General features: G+C 38.8%; 1 protein-coding gene across 17 annotated transcripts in view; it reads left to right on the top strand.

The window, feature by feature from the left end:
- Positions 1 to 21,713, top strand: part of LIMCH1 (LIM and calponin homology domains 1) — a 365,434-nt gene that overhangs the window by 304,112 nt on the left and 39,609 nt on the right. For all 17 annotated transcript variants that reach the window (XM_007125172.4, XM_028492017.2, XM_028492013.2 and 14 more), the window contains 4 exons: positions 11,050 to 11,140; positions 12,312 to 12,475; positions 16,159 to 16,264; positions 20,834 to 20,874. In XM_007125172.4, coding sequence (XP_007125234.2) covers positions 11,050 to 11,140; positions 12,312 to 12,475; positions 16,159 to 16,264; positions 20,834 to 20,874 — 402 coding nt within the window. The remainder of the gene's footprint in view (positions 1 to 11,049; positions 11,141 to 12,311; positions 12,476 to 16,158; positions 16,265 to 20,833; positions 20,875 to 21,713) is intronic.

Raw genomic sequence — 21,713 nt, 5'->3', positions numbered from 1 at the left:
TCTTAGATCTCTCACCAGGGTTCGTGCTGGTTTTGCTGATCAAACCCCAACTGTCAGTGCCACAGATACAGGCCGGCTTTTGGGGTAGAATCGGACTCTGTTCAGCCTTATCTGTTCTCACCAGAGGCTGATTTCTGCGGTTTTAATTTATAGTGTTTGGGTTGGAATTATAAAGGATGGGGAAACTGTCAAGATTTTTTTCCCCCAGCACCTAGAAAAGTTTGGTCCAGAGGGAAATTTGTCTTCCAGCTCCAGGGCTAAGTTAAATGACCCAGCTAGCTAAACCCATCCAGAGGACTAGATATTATTTTTCTTATCTCCAGGATTTGTCTTTTGAAGAATAAAATATGTTTTTGCAGAGGAGTTGAGAGGATTTAATTCTTCCTTGCAGTGCTCAAGCCCTAGAAAGAGATTCAAAGTGGAATAGACCAAAATAACTTCCTCACCATGGTAACATGTTTGCTGGTCTCTAGGAGAAAAGTTTTGTGGTCAAGGCACAGGCTGAATCCCTCAACCTGGAATTTAATTCTACTTTTCATTTGCATAAATGTTACCACCTCTGAAGAGTTCTTATGAGTTATCATGAGATGGAAGACTGAGTTCTGCTAAGAGTGTGGGAACTTTACTGGTAGAGTCAACATGAACTTATGCTCTTAAATTTAAATGAGAAGTTCCCCCCAATTAATTAGACACTGCAGTGGTAGGATTGCTTTTCTGGGACAGTTAGTAATTCTGTTCTTATTTTTCTTTTGCCACACTTAATGATGAGTGTTTCCTAAGTTCCCTTCATAAGTACCTTTCCATGACTCAATCTGGTTACTCTGTCCATCAGGCCACAGGCCCTTTGCACATACTGTTGAGCACAGTTATTTGTCCCTGTACTTTGGAGAAGCAACAGTGTAGGAGCCACAATGGTCCCATAAGAGAGGTACACAGGGCTTAGTCAGGCCCAGTAGATTAATTCCAAGAACAAATCCTAAGGGCTCTGCTATCAGGCACGTGTCCATTCTTTACCTTTACCGCTGCCCTCTGACCATTTTGTTGTTTGAATCTGGGACGAACCCTGCCCTTGGCGGAATAGATTTTTTACCAGCAGAAGTTAAAGGAATAAGTAAAGAGACCAGACGGTATAAGGTGTAAACTTCCCACACCAACTATTTAATCTCTCTTGTTCGAAGCTTCTAACCCTTTGGGGAAAAAGCTTTATCAATCCTATATGGAATCATAAACAGAAGAAAAGGGGGTTTTATTTGTTTGGGGGTTTTACTAAACCTCCCTTAAAAAATACTCATTCTCAATAATTACTAATTTTCTTATTTTTACAATGAGCAACATAAAAAGAAAATAGCCTATTGTCTCTTACTGCCAGGCATTTTCCACCTTAACAGTAGTTGTACTGCTATACTCTCTAATGGCAAAGAGAAGATGGATTGAAAGATGTCACATTGGTTACATTGCCCCAAAAGTATCTTGTTTCAAGAGAGGCAAAATTAGATGATCTGAAAGAAATCATGTTATTTCAGAAGTATATATGGTATAACAAGGAAAGCCCTAATCAAAAGGTGGCCTTGTGGACTTTTTTCTGGAAACCATCCTGATCCTGGGCAGCCTGAGGTCTAATCTCACGGAAGAACCTGGGCGTCTCTTACCCTGGAAAAAACTGCCTGGTTTGGAGTGATTTCTAGTTCAAGAAACCCTAGTGGTTCTGAAGATGTCATAGTATTTATTTACCTCATGTCTAGTACTTTAGGCTCTTGAATTAATTATGTCAGGGGTTACTACGTTATTTTCTGGGTAGATAACTACCTGTATGTATCAGACTTCAAGCCAAGTTGTAGCTGCACTTCATGAAGTTTTGGCTAAAACACTCTTCATACTAGCTTACAACTTATGATCCCAAAAGTTTTCCATTTAGAATATGTTATCCTAAGAGCCGTTTTCTTTTCATTTATTTATTTATATATTTATTGATTTTTGGCTGTGTTGGGTCTTCGATGCGCGTGGGCTTTCTCTAGTTGTGGTGAGCGAAGTTGTGGCGCACAGGCTGAGTTGCTCCGTGGCGTGTGGGATCTTCCCGGACCAGGGCTCGAACCCGTGTTCCCTGCATTGGCAGGTGGATTCTTAACCACTGCGCCACCAGGGAAATCCCCTAGGAGCCATTTTTAAACCTACTCCTCGTTTTACTTCCTTCTCCATGTTCCAAGAAAAGCATTTCTTGACTGTGTTTCAGCCAGTATATTCCCATTGAAACGGTAGAATTCATTGGTCACGGCAAAATATGGTGACCAGCTTAAAACAGGAGGCTGCACTCAACAGCCTCCCAGGCCTTTTTACCAGCTTGCGCTTGATTTGCTGTTTCTAATTCATTTGCCCCATTCTGTGGGGCTGTCAAAGGAATAGTGTTCTTCTTTTTAAATAGTGTCTTTCTTCCCAAAACTGCATTCCCAACAGATATACTTTTTACAAAGGAGTAGCCTCACCCACCACTAAAATGTCACAGTTCCTTCAGGGTGAGCTGGAACTATTCAAAGAGCACAGTACCAGTAGGCAGGAGCATTAATTCAGACGGAGAGGCCGAGTGGCAGAGAAGGGTGGGCACCACGCTGCAGTGGGCCACAGGGTGTGAGGTTGGAGGGTCAGCCTCTTGGGTCAGCACAACCACTTTTGTGTATGACGTCATGTCTTCAGGTTCCTTCTACCTCATCTTTCTCATTAGAAACTCTTGGGACCATCGGCTCTTACTTTAGAAATATATCCTAAATTAAGTTTGGCTTGTTATTAATTTTTAATACTCTAGTTATATCTATTGAGACCAACAAACTCCAGATCATCCTCAATTGAATCACCTTTAAGGTAATGAGATCATGATAGCAGTTGTGCCGATGGTTGTCTGTTACCTGATAAGCATGAATAAATGACCTACTCTGTGGCCCATTTTTGAAATTGAAAAAGAAACTCATAAACTTGCTATGAGAGCAATTTTCATAAAGCAGCTAGCAAAGTATATAAAATAATATTTAATTAAGTGCTAGAAAACAGGGTTAGAAGCCTAGAGGGACATAAAATGGCAAGGAACAGGTAAGATCATTGTAGGCTGGAGTTAGTCTAGTTGGGAAGGTTTTCTGTGAGTTTCAAAATCAACTTGTAGGATTTGCATTGGAATGGAGGGGGAAGCAAGCTGTTCCACATGTTGCGACTATAGCAGAAGCAAAGACCTCCAGAGGGGATCACAGGGCTAAGAGGTGACGAGGGTGACTAGATGCCATACACTCCAACCAGAGGGACTGGGGCTCCTACGGCTCCTCCCCGTTATCCTTGAGATATTTCCCAGTGGAAATCTAACACTCACTTTTTTTTGCATTTTAAAATATTGGCTTCTGTAAGAAAATCATATCATAGCACAAATGCTAGACTTGTAGAATCCAGGATTGGAAAAGAATTTGGAAGATCTTTTAATCTAAGGACTAATTTATCCTGTTTAGTGACCTACAGAGAAATGTCTCCCTTCAAGATAGTCTAGTGTTTTCTTGATCCACTGTGAGCTATACTTGTCTTTGAATCTCTTCCTGCCTTGTTGTTGCCAAAAATGACCCTTTCCTAAAATACCTAAGGTACCCCATGCACTAGGTCAAAGACCAAACCGCCCCTGAGCCTCAGTTTATATTTAAAATAAGGATAATAATAGTATAGGCATCTGATGGTTATCGTGAGAATTCATATATATAGAGCACTTAGCATGATGTCACAGTGCCTCATAGAGGTGCCCTTAAGTTAGTTTTAACATTGTCATTCAACAAATGGGAGAAAGAAAGTTACCCTGTATTTTTCAGAAGCCTGGAAGGGTGATAGGCGCAAAGTTTTTTTAGGTTAAAGTAAGGTCATCAGAATCACCATATTGAACAGATGTGAATTTCAAACAAATGGGATGAATTCCATGTTGTCTTCCAACTCAGCCCGTCAGTAGCTCCAGCTGTAATTCTCTAGGAAGCAAGCAGACATGAACAGCTTTTTCCAGAAGACGATTGCCCTTGCAGATGCTCACATGCTTCTTCCAGCAGCTCTTTTTGGTTCTCCTATTATTCACTCTTTCCCAAGTCTGGCTCCCCTCTGCCACCTAAACCCCCAGGACTCTCACCCCGTTGACCTCCTGTCAGCGCTCTCTTGCCAGCTCATCGCAACCGATGTCCTGCACGCCCTCCGCGCTGGCAGCACCCTCCCACCGGGTCTGTGGCAATTCTCCCTCATGGACCAATGGCCAAACTCAGCTCTGAGGGATCTAAACGACTTCATCTGCGTTTCTCAAACTAAGTAACAAGATCTTTCCACCTTGACAAAGCTCTAGGCCTTCCTCTTGAAAATTCAGTACTTTAGTAATGTTTTCTGATCCAGGAAAACAGACAATCAGATCTTTCTCGAAACATTTCATTTTGCAGTGAGAGCAGGGTGAAGGCATTTGAGTAGGTGCTGTTTTCCTTACAACTGTGACCAGCTGCAGATTCCTTTTAGATGTCAAATGTCAACAGACATTTCTCTAGAAACTGTTTTACTCCATCCAGAAGTAGTTGCAAGAGCATTAGATTTAATACTCTAATTAAGTCATTAAAGATATTTAGGTATGAAAGCATTTACAGACTTCAAGATAGTATGCATCAGGAACAATAAAAAAATCAAACCTAGCCCATCTGACCTGGGTCAGACCCGCACATTGTTTGTTGGAGAAGTTTAAGGCAAAAAGAAAAAGTTTAAGGAGTGGAAAGGCTGATTCTCCACATAGATCCTCTTTCAACCAGTGAAAATAGATATTTGGTGATATAAAAGCAAAAAGGGAAACACATGCATGGCATATGTGGCACCTGGGTCCTGGTGCCAAGACATAAATAGACTGATTTTCCAGGCTTGCGTCCAGATAAATTCTTCAGGACTGGAGCCGGACAATCAGTCAGAGTCACTGAATAGCAGCTCAGGTAAGGACCTTGGACATCACACCTTCCAACCCGTAGAGGTTAAATGATCAGTCCAAGCTTTCATACCTCCTCTGTCCTAGAAACAGGGCCACTCAGACCCTGGGTCTCAAGACCATTTGTCCTCTCCTGCTTCATATTTCCAATTCATTCCACAGAGACGCTCTCTGGGCTGGTTCACCAGTAAGATTCTTGTTAAAAGAACAGCCCAAAGCCAGGTAGATCTGTGGCTAGACCATGTCCCTCTCAAGCCAGGAAACTGCCACCTCCCACCTGTGGCCTCAGGGCTCGGTCTGGCACCAGGGCCAGTTTGGATGGTGTTATTAGTCAAGGGGACGCCAACTCCCGGCTTAGGCCCCTGTAACCTTTCTGTGCTCTCATTCATTCATGTCCAGGGATCTGTTTTTATTTTCATTCTTGAGACAGTATTACCAGTTGGAGAAGGGAAGGCTTCTCCTCTTTTTCAGCTATAACCAAAGGAAAGTGTGGGCCATAAAACACATTTTCCAGCAAGACAGGTTTGTTTCAGGCAAATCTCTGAGTCCATCAGCACTGGTTAAAACTGCCAATTTTGAACTCATTACTTTTGAAGTAATGATGTGCGTACAAAAGTAACAGGACTTCAGAATGGAGTATCAGACAGAAGTTAATTAAACTGGCTTTGGGATTTCCCTTGATTATATATAATCTATCTATCTATCTATCTATCTATCTATACAGAAGTTAATTAAACTGGCTTTGGGATTTCCCTTGATTATATATAATCTATCTATCTATCTATCTATCTATCTATCTATATATATATATAGCACATAAAAAAATATAAACTAGTTATTACTCCAGCCACTCAGAAATTAAGATTTTTTAAAAATGTGCATCCTTCTTTTTTTCTCAGTGTATATAAAATATTTTGGGGGGCTCATGTTATTCAAATTGTGTTGTAACTTGCTTTTTCTCTTAACTTATCCTGAATATTTTGTTAGTAATAGCTTGATTTTGATGACTAGTATGCATTTAAACTAAGCTTGACAGTATAAATTTCGTAAATAATGCATCTAACATTTGCTTCCCTATCATGGGTTACATGTTGACTGTATGTCAGATACCATGCTGGGTCCCCGCCCCCCTCAGAACCTGGACTGGATCAAAAGCCTCAAGATGGGATGATGGCTGGGGGTGGTCCGGTCTCAAGCTGCCCTGGGAAGTGGAGACTTGGCTAACTTGCCCCCTGTCCCGAGAGATCCCGGAGAGTTCTCATCTTTTGCATAATAAATGGATGACAGGTAGAATGGAAAGGATGAGGTAGAATGGATGAGAAGGAAAGGGCATGGAAATGGCAGTTTGAATCATTTCAGCAATAAACTTGGGACGCTCAGGTTCTGGATTGCATCTTATGGGTCAAAACCTTTAAATACCTGGGGAGAAGTTGGCAGTGGGTGTGACTCCAAGTCCAGATGATGGAGCATTGAGGTTACCAGCACAGGTCAGGGCTCCTACCTCCCCTACCTACTAGCAATGTGACTCTGGGTAAGTCACTTAGCCTCCTGGGCCTCAGCTTCCTCACCTGTATAAAGGGAATCATATTGGTGCATACTTTACAAGCTTACTCTGAGGACTAAGGAAGATAATCCACATCAAGTGCTGACATGTGGGAAATCTAGTAAATATTGACCGTGGCTACAGTGACAACAGTGTATAATCTTTAAAACATAACTTTAAGGGAAGATAAATTGGGTCATCTGGGAGTTCAGTATTTGAGTGTTAAGCCACATAGAAATGCATCCAGAAACATGAGTATTCTTGAAAATCGAAGTTCTGCATTAGTCATGCATAAGTGAAATATTACTGAAATGAGGTGTGCTAGTAAAATCATCCTTATTGAAGTAGTGCTTGAGAACTTTGTCTCTTCTGTATTATAAATTATGTCTAGGGCTTCCCTGGTGGCGCAGTGGTTAAGAATCCGCCTGCCAATGCAGGGGACACGGGTTCAAGCCCTGGTCCGGGAAGATCCCACATGCCGCGGAGCCTAAGCCCGTGTGCCACAACTACCGATCCTGCGCTCTAGAGCCACGAGCCACAACTACTGAGCCTGCACTCTAGAGCCCGTGAGCCACAACTACTGAGCCCACGTGCCACAACTACTGAAGCCTGTGCGCCTAGAGCCCGTGCTCTGCAACAAGAGAAGACACGGCAATGAGAAGCCCACGCATCACAACAAAGAGTAGCCCCTGCTCGCCACAACTAGGGAAAGCCTGTGCACAGCAACGAAGACCCAATGCAGCCAAAAATAAATAAATAAAATAAATAAATTAAAAAAAAATTATGTCTAAAGTACTTCATGAATTATCTTATTTCATTGATTCCAAGGGACACACTTGCCACATTTGAGCATCTCTAAATCAGGACATGTCTTTTTTTTTTTTTTTTTTCAGGATATGTCTTATAATCAATAGTGTGTCCTATTTAGCAGGTAGTTTGTTTTCTTTCTTAGTAGTACCTAAAATAATACAACTTAAACTTGATGGCATCTAAGATTTAATAAAATATGTCCTTTTCTTTGTTCATGTTTGGTCTGGGAAGACTTTGGCTCAGTTTTTGTAGTTATTTATTTCCAGTCACTGGAAACACCAGTGTTCTCAAGAGCATCATTCATCAATATTTAACTGCAAATTTGTTTCCCAACCTCAGATAGTTTTCCATAATCTAATCCATTTGGGGAGAAAACCTAAAAATCAGTATTTCAGACAGTATTTTATATATTAAAAATCAGTTATCTCTGACAGTATTTATATATTAACATCATAAAACAAAAAATACTATGTATTAATACTTCTATGTGTGTGGGGGGCACTTTAAATTATTAAACCCAGGTTATTCTGTTGTAATACTAGGCTGGTGGGTCTTCAAATGCTACTCTCATGTCAGTTGTTCATATAACAGTGTATACACACACACACACACACACACACACACAGAGAACATATATATGTAACTTCACTATAATAAAAGAGACTTTGGTTTATTTAACCATTTCCACTCATTAAGTCTCTTAAAGGGCTTCAATGCAGGCTTCTTGATGTATTAAAAAGTTACAAAATCCATTAAGTAGTATAAATATGATGCTTATTTCCTTCCTAGGGTTTTAAAGGTGCATGTTAATTTAATATTATGTTCTTCCAGAATTGATACATGGTTATCCGTCATTAGAAAGTGCTCATCTAGTTATGAAGATGTCAAAACTACCCCATCCTCCAAAAGAAAAAGCATATCTTTGCCGCTAGATGCTATTATAAAATTCTTTAGCAGCTTGAAAGGCTAGTGGCTTAAAGTTTCCTTGTGTCTTTTTTTTAACTTTGAAACTTTGCAAATAATTTTTTTTACAAATTTTTTTCCATTTTTTTATTGTGGTAAAGAAAAACATAAAATTTACTTTCTTAACCATTTTTAAGTGTACAGTTTATTGGTATTTAGTACATTCATATTGTTGTGCAACCATTGCCACCATCCATCTCCAGAACTCTTTTCATCTTGCTAAACTGAAACTCTGTACCCATTAAACAATAGTGCCCCATGGCCCCCTCCCCTCAGACTCAGGCAACACTCATTTTACTTTTTTTTTCCCCTTCACTTTTTCCCCATGCCCCAGCCTCTGGTAGCTACCATTCTACTCTCTGTTACTATAGGTCTGGCATTTTTTAATTTTAATTTTTTAGATTCCACATATAACTGAGATCATGCAATATTTGTCTTTCTGTGTCTGGCTTATTTCGCTCAGCATAATGTTCTCCAGGTTCATGCATATTGTCGCAAATGACAGGATTTTCTTGCAAATGACAGGATTTTCTCCTTTTTAAAGGCTCAATAATATTCCATTGTATATGTGTGTATAATATTGATATTTGTGCATATAATAGTAATATTTATATATCAGAATATATGAATAATGTATACATATATACATGTTTTCTTTATCTAGTCATCCATCAACATTTAGGTTGTTTCCATATCTTAGCTATTGTGAGTAATGCTGCAATGAACATGAGAGTACAGATATCTCTTCGAGATACTGATTTCATTTCCTTTGGCTATATATACCTAGAAGTGGAATTGCTGGATCATAAAATAGTTCTATTTTAAATTTTTGATGAAACTCCATACTATTTTCCATAATGGCTGTACCAATTTACATTCCCACATCAGTGTACAATGGTTCCCTTTTCTCCACATTCTCAACAACACTTGTCATCTTTTGACTTTTTTTTTTTAATTTATTTTTTGGCTGCGTTGGGTCTTCGTTGCTGCACGCGGGCTTTCTCTAGTTGCGGCGAGCGGGGGCTACTCTTCGTTGCAGTGCACAGGCTTCTCATTGCGGTGCCTTCTCTTTGCTGCGGAGCACAGGCTCTAGGTGCGTGGACTTCAGTACTTGTGGCGCACAAGCTTATTTTCTCTGTGTCATGTGGGATCTTCCCGACCAGGGCTCGAACCCATGTCCCCTGCATTGGCAGGCGGATTCTTAACCACTGCACCAGGGAAGTCCCTCTTTTGACTTTTTGATAATAACAATCCCTAAAAGATATAAGGTGATATCTCACTGTAGTTTTTATTTCCCTGGTGATTAGTGATGGTGAGCATCTTTTCATGTACATGACTTCAGTTGGCCATTTGTATATCTTCTTTGGGAAAATGTCTAATCAGGTCCTTTTCCCATTTTTAAGTTGGTTTATTTGATGTTTTTTGCTATTGAGTTGTAAGAGTTCCTTTTATATTTTGGATATCAATCCCTTATTGGATGTATGATTTGCAAATATTTTCTCCCATTCCGTAGATTGCCCTCTCATTTTGTTATTTGTTTCCTTTGCTGTGCAGAAACATTTCAGTTTGATGTAGTCCCACTTGTTTATTTTTGCTTTTGTTGCCTGAGCTTTTGGTGCCAAATCCAAGAAATCATTGCTAAGACCAATGCCTAGGAGATTTCCCCCTGTTTTTCTTCTAGGAGTTTTATGGTTTGCAGTCATACTTTTAAGTCTTTTATCCATTTAGACATTGATTTTGGTGTATGGTGTAAGATAAGAGTCCAATTTCATTCTTTTGCATGTCAATATCCGGTTTTCCCAACAGCATTTACTGAAAAGTCTATCCTTTACCCATTTTGTATTCTTGGTGACTTTGTCAAAAATTAGTTGACCATAAAAGTGTGGGTTGATTTCTGGATGTTCTGTTCCATTGATTTTTGTGTCTGTTTTTATGCCAGTACCAAACTGTTTTGATTAATGTAGCTTGGTAACATAGTTTGACATCAGGAAATATGATGCTTCCAGTTTTGTTCTTCTTGCTCAAGATTGCTTTAGCTATTTGGGGTCCTTCGTATTTCCATATGAATTTTAGGGTTTTTTTTTCTATTTCTGTGAAAAATGCCATTGGAATTTTTAGAGGGATTGCATTGAATCTGTAGATTGCTTTGGGTAATGGGGATATTTTAACAATATTAATTCTTCCAATCCATGAATACAAGATATCTTTCCATTTCTTTGTGTCTTCTTCAGTTTCTTTCAGAAATTATGGGGGGGGGGTGTGGAATATGAGAAGTTGGGTAACAGAAAGTTGTTGAGAGCCCAGAAAGGGAGAGAACTTCAAGAATAAAATGCACAATGCTAAGAGGCACCAGCATCTGTGCTGAAGACAAGCTATTGAGAGGTTAATTGCAACTTGAAAAAAATATTTTTTTCACTGGTGATATGACCCTAAGCCAACTGTAAAGGCATTTGGGAACAAGAGAGTGGTAACTATGATTTTGAAAAATTGATAGTGAAAGGAAGGAAAAAGAGGCAGTCAGAGGAGATGGGGAGGTAGTGGGGTTGTGTGCCCTCATAACGTGGTTCTGCTTCAGCACTTATGTTCTCCTTCACGGAATGTCTCCTTCCGACAAACCCAGCCTTTCACCACTGGAAATAGAAAAGAGTGAATTCGTATAGGCAGCTCACCTCGTTGGCCTAAAAATTACCACTGGAAAAAAGAGAAAGAAATCCTTTACCTTCTAGAACCTTCAAAGGGATAATGTATTCAAGGTGGAAAAATATCTTTCTTTTAGGCAACCACTGAAGAAACTGAAACAAACAGTCAAGAAGATGCGAATGATGGTGAAAAAACAGAAAAAGGGAATACAGAAGTTGCCTCATCAGGTTTGTTTTTATAACAGACTAGTTGTAAGGTAAAGCGTGATAACTCTTAGGAGAATGAAAATAGAAAAGGTAGTGAATGAGGCTCTGTGACTGGTGTGGTTGTGCTGCCACCTAGTGACTTCCTGGGGGAAATTCTGACCAAGTGATTTATCCTGCTGTAAAAAAACAGGAACCCATGCTTTTTTGCTACCTTATTTCGTTTTATTTTTTTTTGAAAGTTTATCTCCGTCGTCATAAAAGAGTTATATTTCCCCAAATCAATAATGCTAAAAACTGAGGGTTATATTTAACACACAGTAACAACAAGAGATAAGACAGATTAAAAATATATCATAAAAATAGATGCTGAAGTGGTAAACCCAATGAATAGTTTGAAAGAATAAAGTAATGCCACAAATATGAACAGTGAGTATGCATAGAAACCCACCCTTCCCTAAAGTAATATTTCTCTATATTTTTAACACATTTTTTCTTTTGATAAACATGAAACCCTCTCACCCTCTTCTAATACCAAGTTATTTTTAAATAGCATCATAAAGTAAATTAAGTCATTACTAAAAATTTTAGCATATACTTTTTCAAACTAGACTGTACCTCCACATTCTGATATGCCCCCTCAGGTGGTGACTTTTCCACCCACTTTAGACTGTACCAAATTCTTTGTATATCCGAGAACACAATTTTCATTGCATTATATTGATTTTAACCACAAAATCCTTAACACATTCCAATTATGAAAACATGATGTTAAAAAGGAGCATTGAAATACAAAAGGAGGAGTCAGGCTGCCCCTCATTTGGAAAGAAATTTGGATAGAAATTACCTATAAATGTTCACCCGTCCAACCCACCTCTCGTAATATTTCTTGCCAGCATTTTGTTTCATGTAGTTTTATTCATATGTAAACTGGGACTCTTATTCAGAACTTAAGTTTTTCATAGTGGGGTTCTTTGGTGTGTTTTATGTTGCTTGATTTTTTAATAATATCATGAAAAGCCTAGAGAATTCTAGTACCTGAAGCTCTTTTGTACCTCTCATCACACTGTAATCCAGTTCCGTGTTGCCCCGGGCAAGAAATATACTCAGTGTACTTCCTGGCGTGGCAGGACCAACGAGCCTTTATATGGTTTTCATCTTGTTCTTTATGTTTCTGAATGTAACTCCATTTCAGAGCCACAGTATTTTACATCAACTGTGACTCGATCCAGCCCGACCGTGGCCTTTGTGGAGCTTTCCTCCAGCCCCCAGGTGAAGAACGAGGTGCCAGAAGAGAAAGACCAGAAGAAACCGGAAAATGAAATGAGTGGAAAGGTGGAACTGGTGCTGTCACAAAAGGTGAGGTGGACTAAAGCCGTTAAGTCCACGATTCATGTGGCTTCATGTTACTGCCGGCTGCTATGGTGGCACCATTTTGTAATGAAGATTTATTTTCTCTCCTGATCTTGTTTCCTACCTTTGATCTGTATTTTTTTTCTTAATACAAATATAATACATGTTCATTGTAAAAAAAAATGTAACTACATATAGAAAGATGTCTGTGTTAGTCCACTTGGGCTGCTATAACAGCAAACCTTAGACTTGGTGGCTTATAAACAACAGAAATTTATTTCTGTCAGTTATGGCGGCTGGGAGGTGCAAGAGCAAGGCGCTGACAGTCAGCTTCTGGTGAGAACCCACTTTCTGACTCACAGACGGCTGTCTTCTTGTTGTGCCCTCACTTGGCAGAAGGGCCAAGGGAGCTCTCCTGAGTCTCTTTTATACCGTCGCTAGTCCCATTCATGAGCTCTTCACCCCCATGACCTAATCACCTCCCAAAAGGCACAGCTCCCCATATACCATTACCTTGGGGGGTTAGGGTTTCAGCATATGAATTTTGGGGGGACACAAGCATTCAGCCTATAGCTATTTTTTTAATGTATATTTACAGTGATATACATGTAAATATGTAACAAATCTATCAAATAATATGTGTAAGTATACATAAAACATATAAATAAAAAACAGAAATAGAGCAAGAGAGAGAAAAAGTCACTGAAACCTACCTCTCTATTAATAATAAGTGGTGTATATATTCTTTCAACATCTTTTAAAATTTATTTTAAATGGCTAATTTTTAATTATGAAGAATTATATACATTTAAAAGAAAAATGTAGTATAGATGTCTGTTACAAAGCTTTGCAGTTAGGTTTTAGTTTGCCGTGCATGAGCTTGCTTATTTGTAACTTACTCCATATTCTCTTTCCGATACTTACCTGTTTTACAGTAATGGTACTTCTGATGCCTCTGAACTTGAATAGCAAGGAAACTAGAAAATTATTATTATGATATAATGGGTTTTAACATCTTGTTTTTATTAAGTTTCTTCTTTGTTTGGAGTCTCATCTCTTTCATATTAATTTAGTTTGTTTTCAGGCACAGTCTAAAAGTCATCTTTTGTACCTGTTGTCCTCAACCTTGGTTACCCTTTAGAATTTAATAGATACCAGGTCATATAAATCTCAATCTCTGGGAACAGGGCTCAAGCATCTGTATTTTCAAAAGCTCCCCAGGTGATTCTGATGGGTCACCAAGGTAGAGAACAACTGACTTGCGTACTGGATACTTTATGTGGTGATATTCCAACTTTAAAAATTAAACCTAAATTTGGATTTGACTTTAGAGTGAAAAATTTACCACTTCTAGTTCTGGTTCATCTATCGTCTACTCAACCAATAGTGGCTGTGCACCTACTATGTGCCAGGCACTCTGCAGACACTGGATATTCAACAGTGAATAAGACACAGCCCCTGGCCTTAAGATGCTGAGAGTGCTGTATGCCTGGTGGAGCCCCAAAATGCCTGCTTCCCTGATGCCTTTTGGGGATTTCAGACTCTAGCTACTCCCCCATTTTTATACATAGAGAATTACAAAATGGTCTGGAGGTCTGAACGGAAGACCCTAACTGTAGGAAAGGCGTTGGGGGCAGACAGGATTTCCTGCCTTTGCAGGTTGTGCCTGATCCACATTACACTTGTAATCTATTTATTTATTCTTCTTGCAAATTGACCTTTTCTCCTATGTAAATATAAAATGAAAAGAAAACTCTATAACTTTGCTAGAAAAAATATTTTTAAAATCAAACAAAATGGATACCATAACATAAAAAATATTCATCTGCATTCCCCATCTGTGTAACCTCATCTATGTGATCCATCTTTGGACCCCCCGTGTCATGGCTACCCTACTATGGAAAAAATTGTTTTCAGGGATTCTTAATTCTGTGTGTATGTGTGTGTGTGCACATGTGCACACTGTACGTGTGCCCACGCGTGTACATGCACCATGGACCCTTTGTCTATCTGGTAAACGTTATTCTCAGAATAATATTGTTTAAACCATAAAATACACAGCATTACCAAGTTTTCCTTGGTATCAAGTAGTACGAAATATGTATAACCACATGACTTCTTTTCTGTGGACTCCAGGTTAAGAATCTCTGCTAGATGATTAGCAAATGGAATAATGGTCTTTGAACCCAATGCTTTTCACACCATGTGAATTTCTCCTTTTCTCCTTTTGCTACTTTACAGTTAACTTTTAGAGAAAGAAAGAAAGATGATGACAGTGGTTGCAAGAGCTTTTATTTTCTGACTTCACTTGAGAGTGCTACCTTTATAAAACAAAGTACCAATGCACACAGGCTGACCTTTTATATAGTCGGTATTTTGAGCATTTCTGCTGAGATTAACTGTTTCATTTACAACCAGGCATTATCTGAAACATATTTTTGTCAATTCCACTATGGAGGAAATGGTATGAGCTTAAGATTTGAGGGTTGTCAACTTTGGTAAATCTAGGCCTTAGGTTTTGCTGCATGTTTAACACTGAAGTTCATTTGGACATCTGGTTGACCTCTGTAATGCAGAGCAACTAACTGTATTTTCTTCAAGATTCCATTAGGGTTGAATATATTATTCATCAAGACAAATAAAATCTTACTGAGGAGAAATTCTAGACATTAAATCATCCTAAGGACCAAATAAGAGATCAGCTTATGATGAAACAAGTGCTCTGGAGCCTCACTCGCCCACTGGCCATAAAATTAATCTCTTCATGGCCACCAGCCAGTGAATCAGAGAAGATTCTGTAAGCAGCTAAAAGGACATCGGAACTGATACAGCCACACTCCGCATTCCGATCTCTGCTCAGGGTCTATTGACTCTTTATTTTGGTTGTTAGTTTGGTTATCTGGTCTTTCAGCAATCAGTTGATTAGAAGGAACAGATCGGAAGGAGGGTGTTCTACCAAAGGCCCTTCTGATTGGGGAGAAACAAAATAAAATTAAATAGCAATAACAAGAATAATCGGTTTTTACAAAGCAAACATAAGAATTTTTAAAGCCTGTAATTTTGGATCTATTTACCATAAGGTCATGTGGTCTAACACGCCTCAAAAATCCCTTAAGGGCATCATCGCTATGGCACTGTTTAATATAATGGTTATTTACAATAATGCTTCTTTGTCAACAAGCACAGTATATTGTCTTTAATGTGCTTTGCGTAAATTTGTGTGGTGGGGTATGTAGTGTCTCAAGAATAATGCCCATTAGAAGGTAATATTACTTTAATATTTAATACTTACATAGTAAGATTTTTTTAAAAATCTTATGTGGAACATCTCACTTCCTGACATTACAAATTCAGTATTATGTAGTACCAAGAAGAGAAACCGTGATTGATCCCAATAAGAACATGAGACAGAGTGATGTATTATCTCAAATATGGAATATTGTCCTCTGAGTTTGAAGAAACATGATCATCAAATTTTTATGCTCTAGTTTGATTTCTCTGAAAAATTGACCTCTATATTAATGTAGAAAAGCATGAGGGGTTTGGAGAAGGGGCAAAATTTTCCATTTACAATTTAAATGTTTGGGCTTATTGACTTATTGTAGCCATGGATCCTTAAATTTTATTTCACCTGCACATTTATTAATGGACAATACTTGTAATATTTATGTCTGTTGCCCATGATCCAGGTGGTAAAGCCAAAATCTCCAGAACGAGAAGCAACCCTGACGTTTCCATTTCTGGACAAAATGCCTGAAAGCAGCCAATTACCTTTGCCAAATCTCAGTTCTCAAGGTAAAAAGAAATGTTTTGTTTTGGTTCTACATGTTCTGCTGGGCCCATTTGTAGTGAAATATTCTTCATTTTCAAGGCAGATTACTTCCTTTGTGTTGATGTACCTTTAGCCATTGGGTTTGCCAGAGTCCATGATGGCTGAATTAATCACTTCAGAATGGAGGTCCGGAGCTACAGTCTCTATTTGGCTTAGCCAGGAACCCCAGCTGTCAACACCGTTTTGTCAGCCAGCCACTGTAGGCACAATAGGGCCTATACAAGTATTTGATACCCGAAAATAATTTTTATTGGCTCTTAAATATTTTAAAAATTACAAAATAAAAAATCAATAACTTTAATAAAGAGTTTATGATCTTAATATTATGTCAACTTCATTAACTATTAATTGTCTAGTCTTCCTAAAATATTCATTTAATTTGACAGTGATTTTGGAAAAAAGTCAGATTTTCTTGCCCCAGAATAGTTCCTGGCTGTGCATGATTATTACCAAGAAACATTCATGATCGTAGATTAAACGTGTTACTCATAGCCAAAAACTTTAATCTTTCCAAAAATTCTTTACAGTTAGAATATAGTTATATATTATATAGTTATATTATATAGTTATATTATATAGTTATATATTATATAGTTATATTATATATAGTTATATATATTATATTATATATAGTTATATGGAACACATATATATAGGCTGAGAATAAACCTTAATATATTTCATATGTTTGATACATTTTATTTTATTTTATTTTTTTAGCATCTTTATTGGAGTATAATTGCTTTACAGTGGTGTGTTAGTTGCTGCTTTATAACAAAGTGAATCAGTTATACATATACATATGTTCCCATATCTCCTCCCTCTTGCGTCTCCCTCCCTCCCACCCTCCCTATCCCACCCCTCTAGGTGGTCACAAAGCACCGAGCTGATCTCCCTGTGCTATGCAGTTGCTTCCCACTAGCTATCTATTTTACATGTGGTAGTGTATATATGTCCATGCCACTCTCTCACTTTGTCCCATGTTTGATACATTTTAACATGTTTGGTATAATGTAGGGAGGGATGGCCTCAAAAAATATGGGCATTTAGGGCTTATGAAGGTCTTAAAATGGCAATGGCCACTGCAAACTCCCCAAGTACCTTTAGGCCATGTATAGATTGTGAATTCACCCCTTTACTCTTTAAGAGCCCAACTTGAATCCCTTTATCTTGGTAAGAACCCCAGGCGCCCACAACCACCAGAAAGGAGCCTGAGGGATGTAAACAGTAGGGGGATGGGTCCTGATCCATGGACTCCTATGGATTCCATGATCCATAGGATCTATGCTTCACAGGAGACAGACCACCGGGCTCTGCTGGTGTGAGTTCTCTCTCTTTACTGATGTGATGTGAAAACGGCTAGAGTTCAGGAGGCAAGAACTATAAGGTTTCTTGTTTTTCTTTTTTAATGTGCTTTCCCCAGTCCACTTTATAGATCTATCAGTCCAGGCAAAGAGAGGATGTTCAGAGTCATTGAGGCTGTGGATTTATTGTTACTTTTCTTTTCAAGGATGGGCAGCTCTTTGGCAGAATGCTATTTGGCTTCCATTAGTCTTTGTTGACGGCTGGGAGATAAGTTGGGCTCTATCTACATAACAGGAAGTACTCGGGAGGGAATTAATTGGTACAGGTACTGATGATCACTAGCTTCTTAATGTGGAAACAAGTTCAATACTGTCTTCAAAGCATTTGATTTAAATTCGTCAGCCCTACTGTCCTGAAGGGAAGTGACAAAAGTAAATTCTAACTGGGCCAGCAATTGGTCACATTTAGATTTTAATTCTGCCCTATTTCTAGCACTTTTTAATTGTGTATATAAGTAATATAGAGAGGAAATAGATATTTTAAGCCATATTAATTATTTTTATTATCTTAGATATTTTTACATCTAATTATCTGTTGTAAGGCATTTCGATTTTGTAAAATGTGCTGTTGAATTAAGGGACTTTACTTCATGCTTTATCTAAGGTGAATGAAAAATAAAATTCAGTGGCACTAGAGCATTTCCAAAATCATTCTTCAAGATGGGATTATATTTGTCATACACCTGTTCCATACTCTTGTCTGGCTCATGGAAACTGTAATTACAGCTGCACGCTCTGGAGACAGAAGGCCTGGCTTCAAATTCTGGCTCTTCGAGTTCTAATCTGTATGATCTTACCCACCAAGTTCTCTGTAATCTCTAACTGTCACCTGTAAACTGTAAATAATAACAGTACCAACCTCAGAGGGCTGTTGGAAGAATTAAATGAGATAAACCAAAAAAAAAAAAAAAAAGCATTTAGCTCAACACCTGACCTAGAATAAGCACCACAGTATAATCTAGTAGCTGCAGAATAGTTGCAGTAAGAGTAGAAGTATAAAGCAAGGTGCCAGGCAGGAATAAAGCCTTCTTAAATGCTCTCCTTAAAATAGGAGTGTTTATATTGTAGAGACATAGCAGTAATTTTCAAACCTGAGATGTGGCAGGGTCTCCTGCAGGATTAATTAAAACACCGCTCTCTGGACCCCACCCGTACAGCGTCTGATTGTGTAGGTCTGGGCTGGGGCCACAGTATTTACACTTCTAACAAGTTCCCAAAGGTGATGCTGTTGCTGCAGATCCAGGGACCACACTCTGGAAACCACTGGCTTGAAGTATGTGTTTAAATTGTGTACCAAAAACACCACTGACAGATGTAAAAATAACACTAATACTTGTTTGGAGTATATAAAGTTACTATCTTTCAAGAAGCAAAAGGCCTCTAATAAATGTAGTCTTAAAAGACATGATTTGTCTTTAATTGGGGGTTGGCGGGGGAGTATAGGGCTTTGCCCAGCTATAAAAAGTCAGCATACATTTAAGTGACTAGTCAGAGGCTGCACATCAAGTCCAAAGAAGCTGTAGGGTCAGGATCAGGAATCCTGGAGCCATACCTAATATTCTCTCCCCAGGACAGTGATGATGCCACCATCTCCACCAAGTGGTCTGTTTCTCGACTGCTCAGACAGGCTACTGCAGATGTGCTGGGGGCCCGAGTGGTGCTCCACAGATTTCCCTTAAACATACACATGTGCATAAATAGTCTTTAAATACTCTGAAAACATTCATAAAATAACATTTAAAGAGGACAGATTTCCTTTTCTCAACTGTCTCCCAATAGTAGAAAGGTACCTTGAATTGATGTTTCAGGAAAATATTTGCACATTTTAAAAACCGATGTCTTTATTTGCATTGAGAATGATGACAGATGAGCATGGCGTATAGGTTAAGGATGCAAATGCTTGCCTTCAGCTTCTGTCTGCTTGATGCCACCCCATTAGAGATACACACATACACATCTTTTTACTACACACGTATATAACTGCCACCACAGACTTCCATAATAACATTTATAAAGTGTGTAAGAATAATTGAACTCATCTCTGCTGTCTTTTATACTTTTCTAGTGCTTTCCAAAAGCAATGTAAACTGTGCATTTTGCCCTTACATCACACAGCATCCCATCATTTTGAGATTCAGCATCTTAACAATCTCAGCTTTAATTATGAGCTCCTAAACTCCCACCCAACACCAAACAATAGCATAAACTGGCCCATCTATGGACTTTTGTCCACATCTTCGGGTTTTGTGTACATTTTATTGAGATATTTTGTACTTTGGATTCTTTCACTCTCAGTCCTTGTTCTGATGACAGCCGAACCTCCATTAGTACTTGGGAGTGTGGTTCTATTCAAGTCTCAGCCCTGTTTTCATGGTTTTCTATTTGTTCTGTTCTGCCATCTGATCTAGAGTCGCCTGGCACTGCCAGCGTTCTGCTGAGAGTTCAGAACTCTTGGCGACGTTCCCAGTTTTTCTCCCAGTCAGGTAAAATGCATACTGGGGAGCTCTGTTTCTTTTTCGCAAAATCCATGTTGTGGGCAACCAATTATATCTGGTACTTTTCTTCATTTCTGATTCCAGGGGCACACAGTTAGCAAAGAGCTGGCTCATTGATATCAGTACCAGTTATCAGTACTAAAATTGGGGGAAATTCGCAGAATTTTACTTTGATTTTGAAAATACAAAGAAATAATATTCACCTCTTTCTTTATGGTCTTTTTTTTTTTTTTTAAACAAAGATTAGAAGCATTTACCTGGAACTGGTAGCGGTCCTCTTGTTAACTGTGTCACCTTCTCTACTTCCTGGATGACATCTGGCCTCTCTCTGTGTGATCCTTCTCTGTGTCAGACAGTGAGGGAACTGGTCAGTCAAGCCAGAGTGCAAGGTGCCTTAAAACAAGCATTCATAGGAATAGATTTTGCTTCCTATAATCTAGTACCTGGTGCTAATTGATGTGATCAATCATATTACACTGGTCATAACTTCTCTTGGTGATGGGTACAAGCTGCTTCAGGGGTCTGCTTTATCATGATTTTCTAATGCTCTTGGCTAACCAAAAAAAGTTGGTTTGAAGCTGACATAGGAACCACACTCCACTGAGATGATCAAAAAAGAAAGACAATTAGAAGCTACTCACATTGTGATCTTTATTCCTTTCTTTCTGTACAGTGGATTCTCCAAGCAGTGAAAAGTCACCTGTAACTACGCCTGTAAGTAATTCCTATTGAGGAAAAAGATCATGCATTTAGTGTGATTTTAATTTGTAAGGTATTTGATTCACTTAAAGGGGATTCAATCAAAAATGGTCTCCAAACTTTTGATTGTAAACGAATATTTTTGTCGGATATAATGCTGTCAGTTGAATCATGAAGAAAGAGATGGATTATCATTTTGCACAGTTGTTATCATGCCTGGAAGCAAAATGGTGAGTCAGGAAAGTAAAATCTAAAAGAAACAACCAAAATGAATGTGACATAAGGAATTAGTAATAAAATATGCAACTTCTGTAGGCATTCAGAATCAGCTTTTTAAATGAAGACAATACTTTAACACAGTGTACCATCGGCAGACAGGGCCCCCCTGGGCTTTCTCTGGGAGACCCATGCTGTCTGGGTTATATTCCTTCTCACAATCAGTATCTTGAATAATATATATATTTTAACATCTTTATTGGAGTATAACTGCTTTACAATGGTGTGTTAGTTTCTGCTGTATAACAAAGTGAATCAGCTATACGTACACCTCACTTCATCCCAGCTTACCCTTCCCCCTCCCCCGTCCTCAAGTCCATGCTCTACGTCTGTGTATTTATTCCTGTCCTGCCCCGAGGTTCTTCAGAACCCAATGGTGTGTTAGTTTCTGCTGTATAACAAAGTGAATCAGCTATACGTACACACATATCCCCATATCCCCTCCCTCTTGCGTATCCCCCCCTCCCTCCCTATCCCACCCCTCTAGGTGGTCACAAAGCACCGAGCTGATCTCCCTGTGCTATGCAGCTGCTTCCCACTAGCTATCTGTTTTACGTTTGGTAGTATATATATGTCCA

Source organism: Physeter macrocephalus, chromosome 7 (assembly GCF_002837175.3).
Source record: "Physeter macrocephalus isolate SW-GA chromosome 7, ASM283717v5, whole genome shotgun sequence".
Classification (NCBI taxonomy): domain Eukaryota; kingdom Metazoa; phylum Chordata; class Mammalia; order Artiodactyla; family Physeteridae; genus Physeter; species Physeter macrocephalus.
The sequence above is the reverse complement of the archived record's forward strand: the minus strand, read 5'-3'. Positions and strand labels throughout refer to the sequence as shown.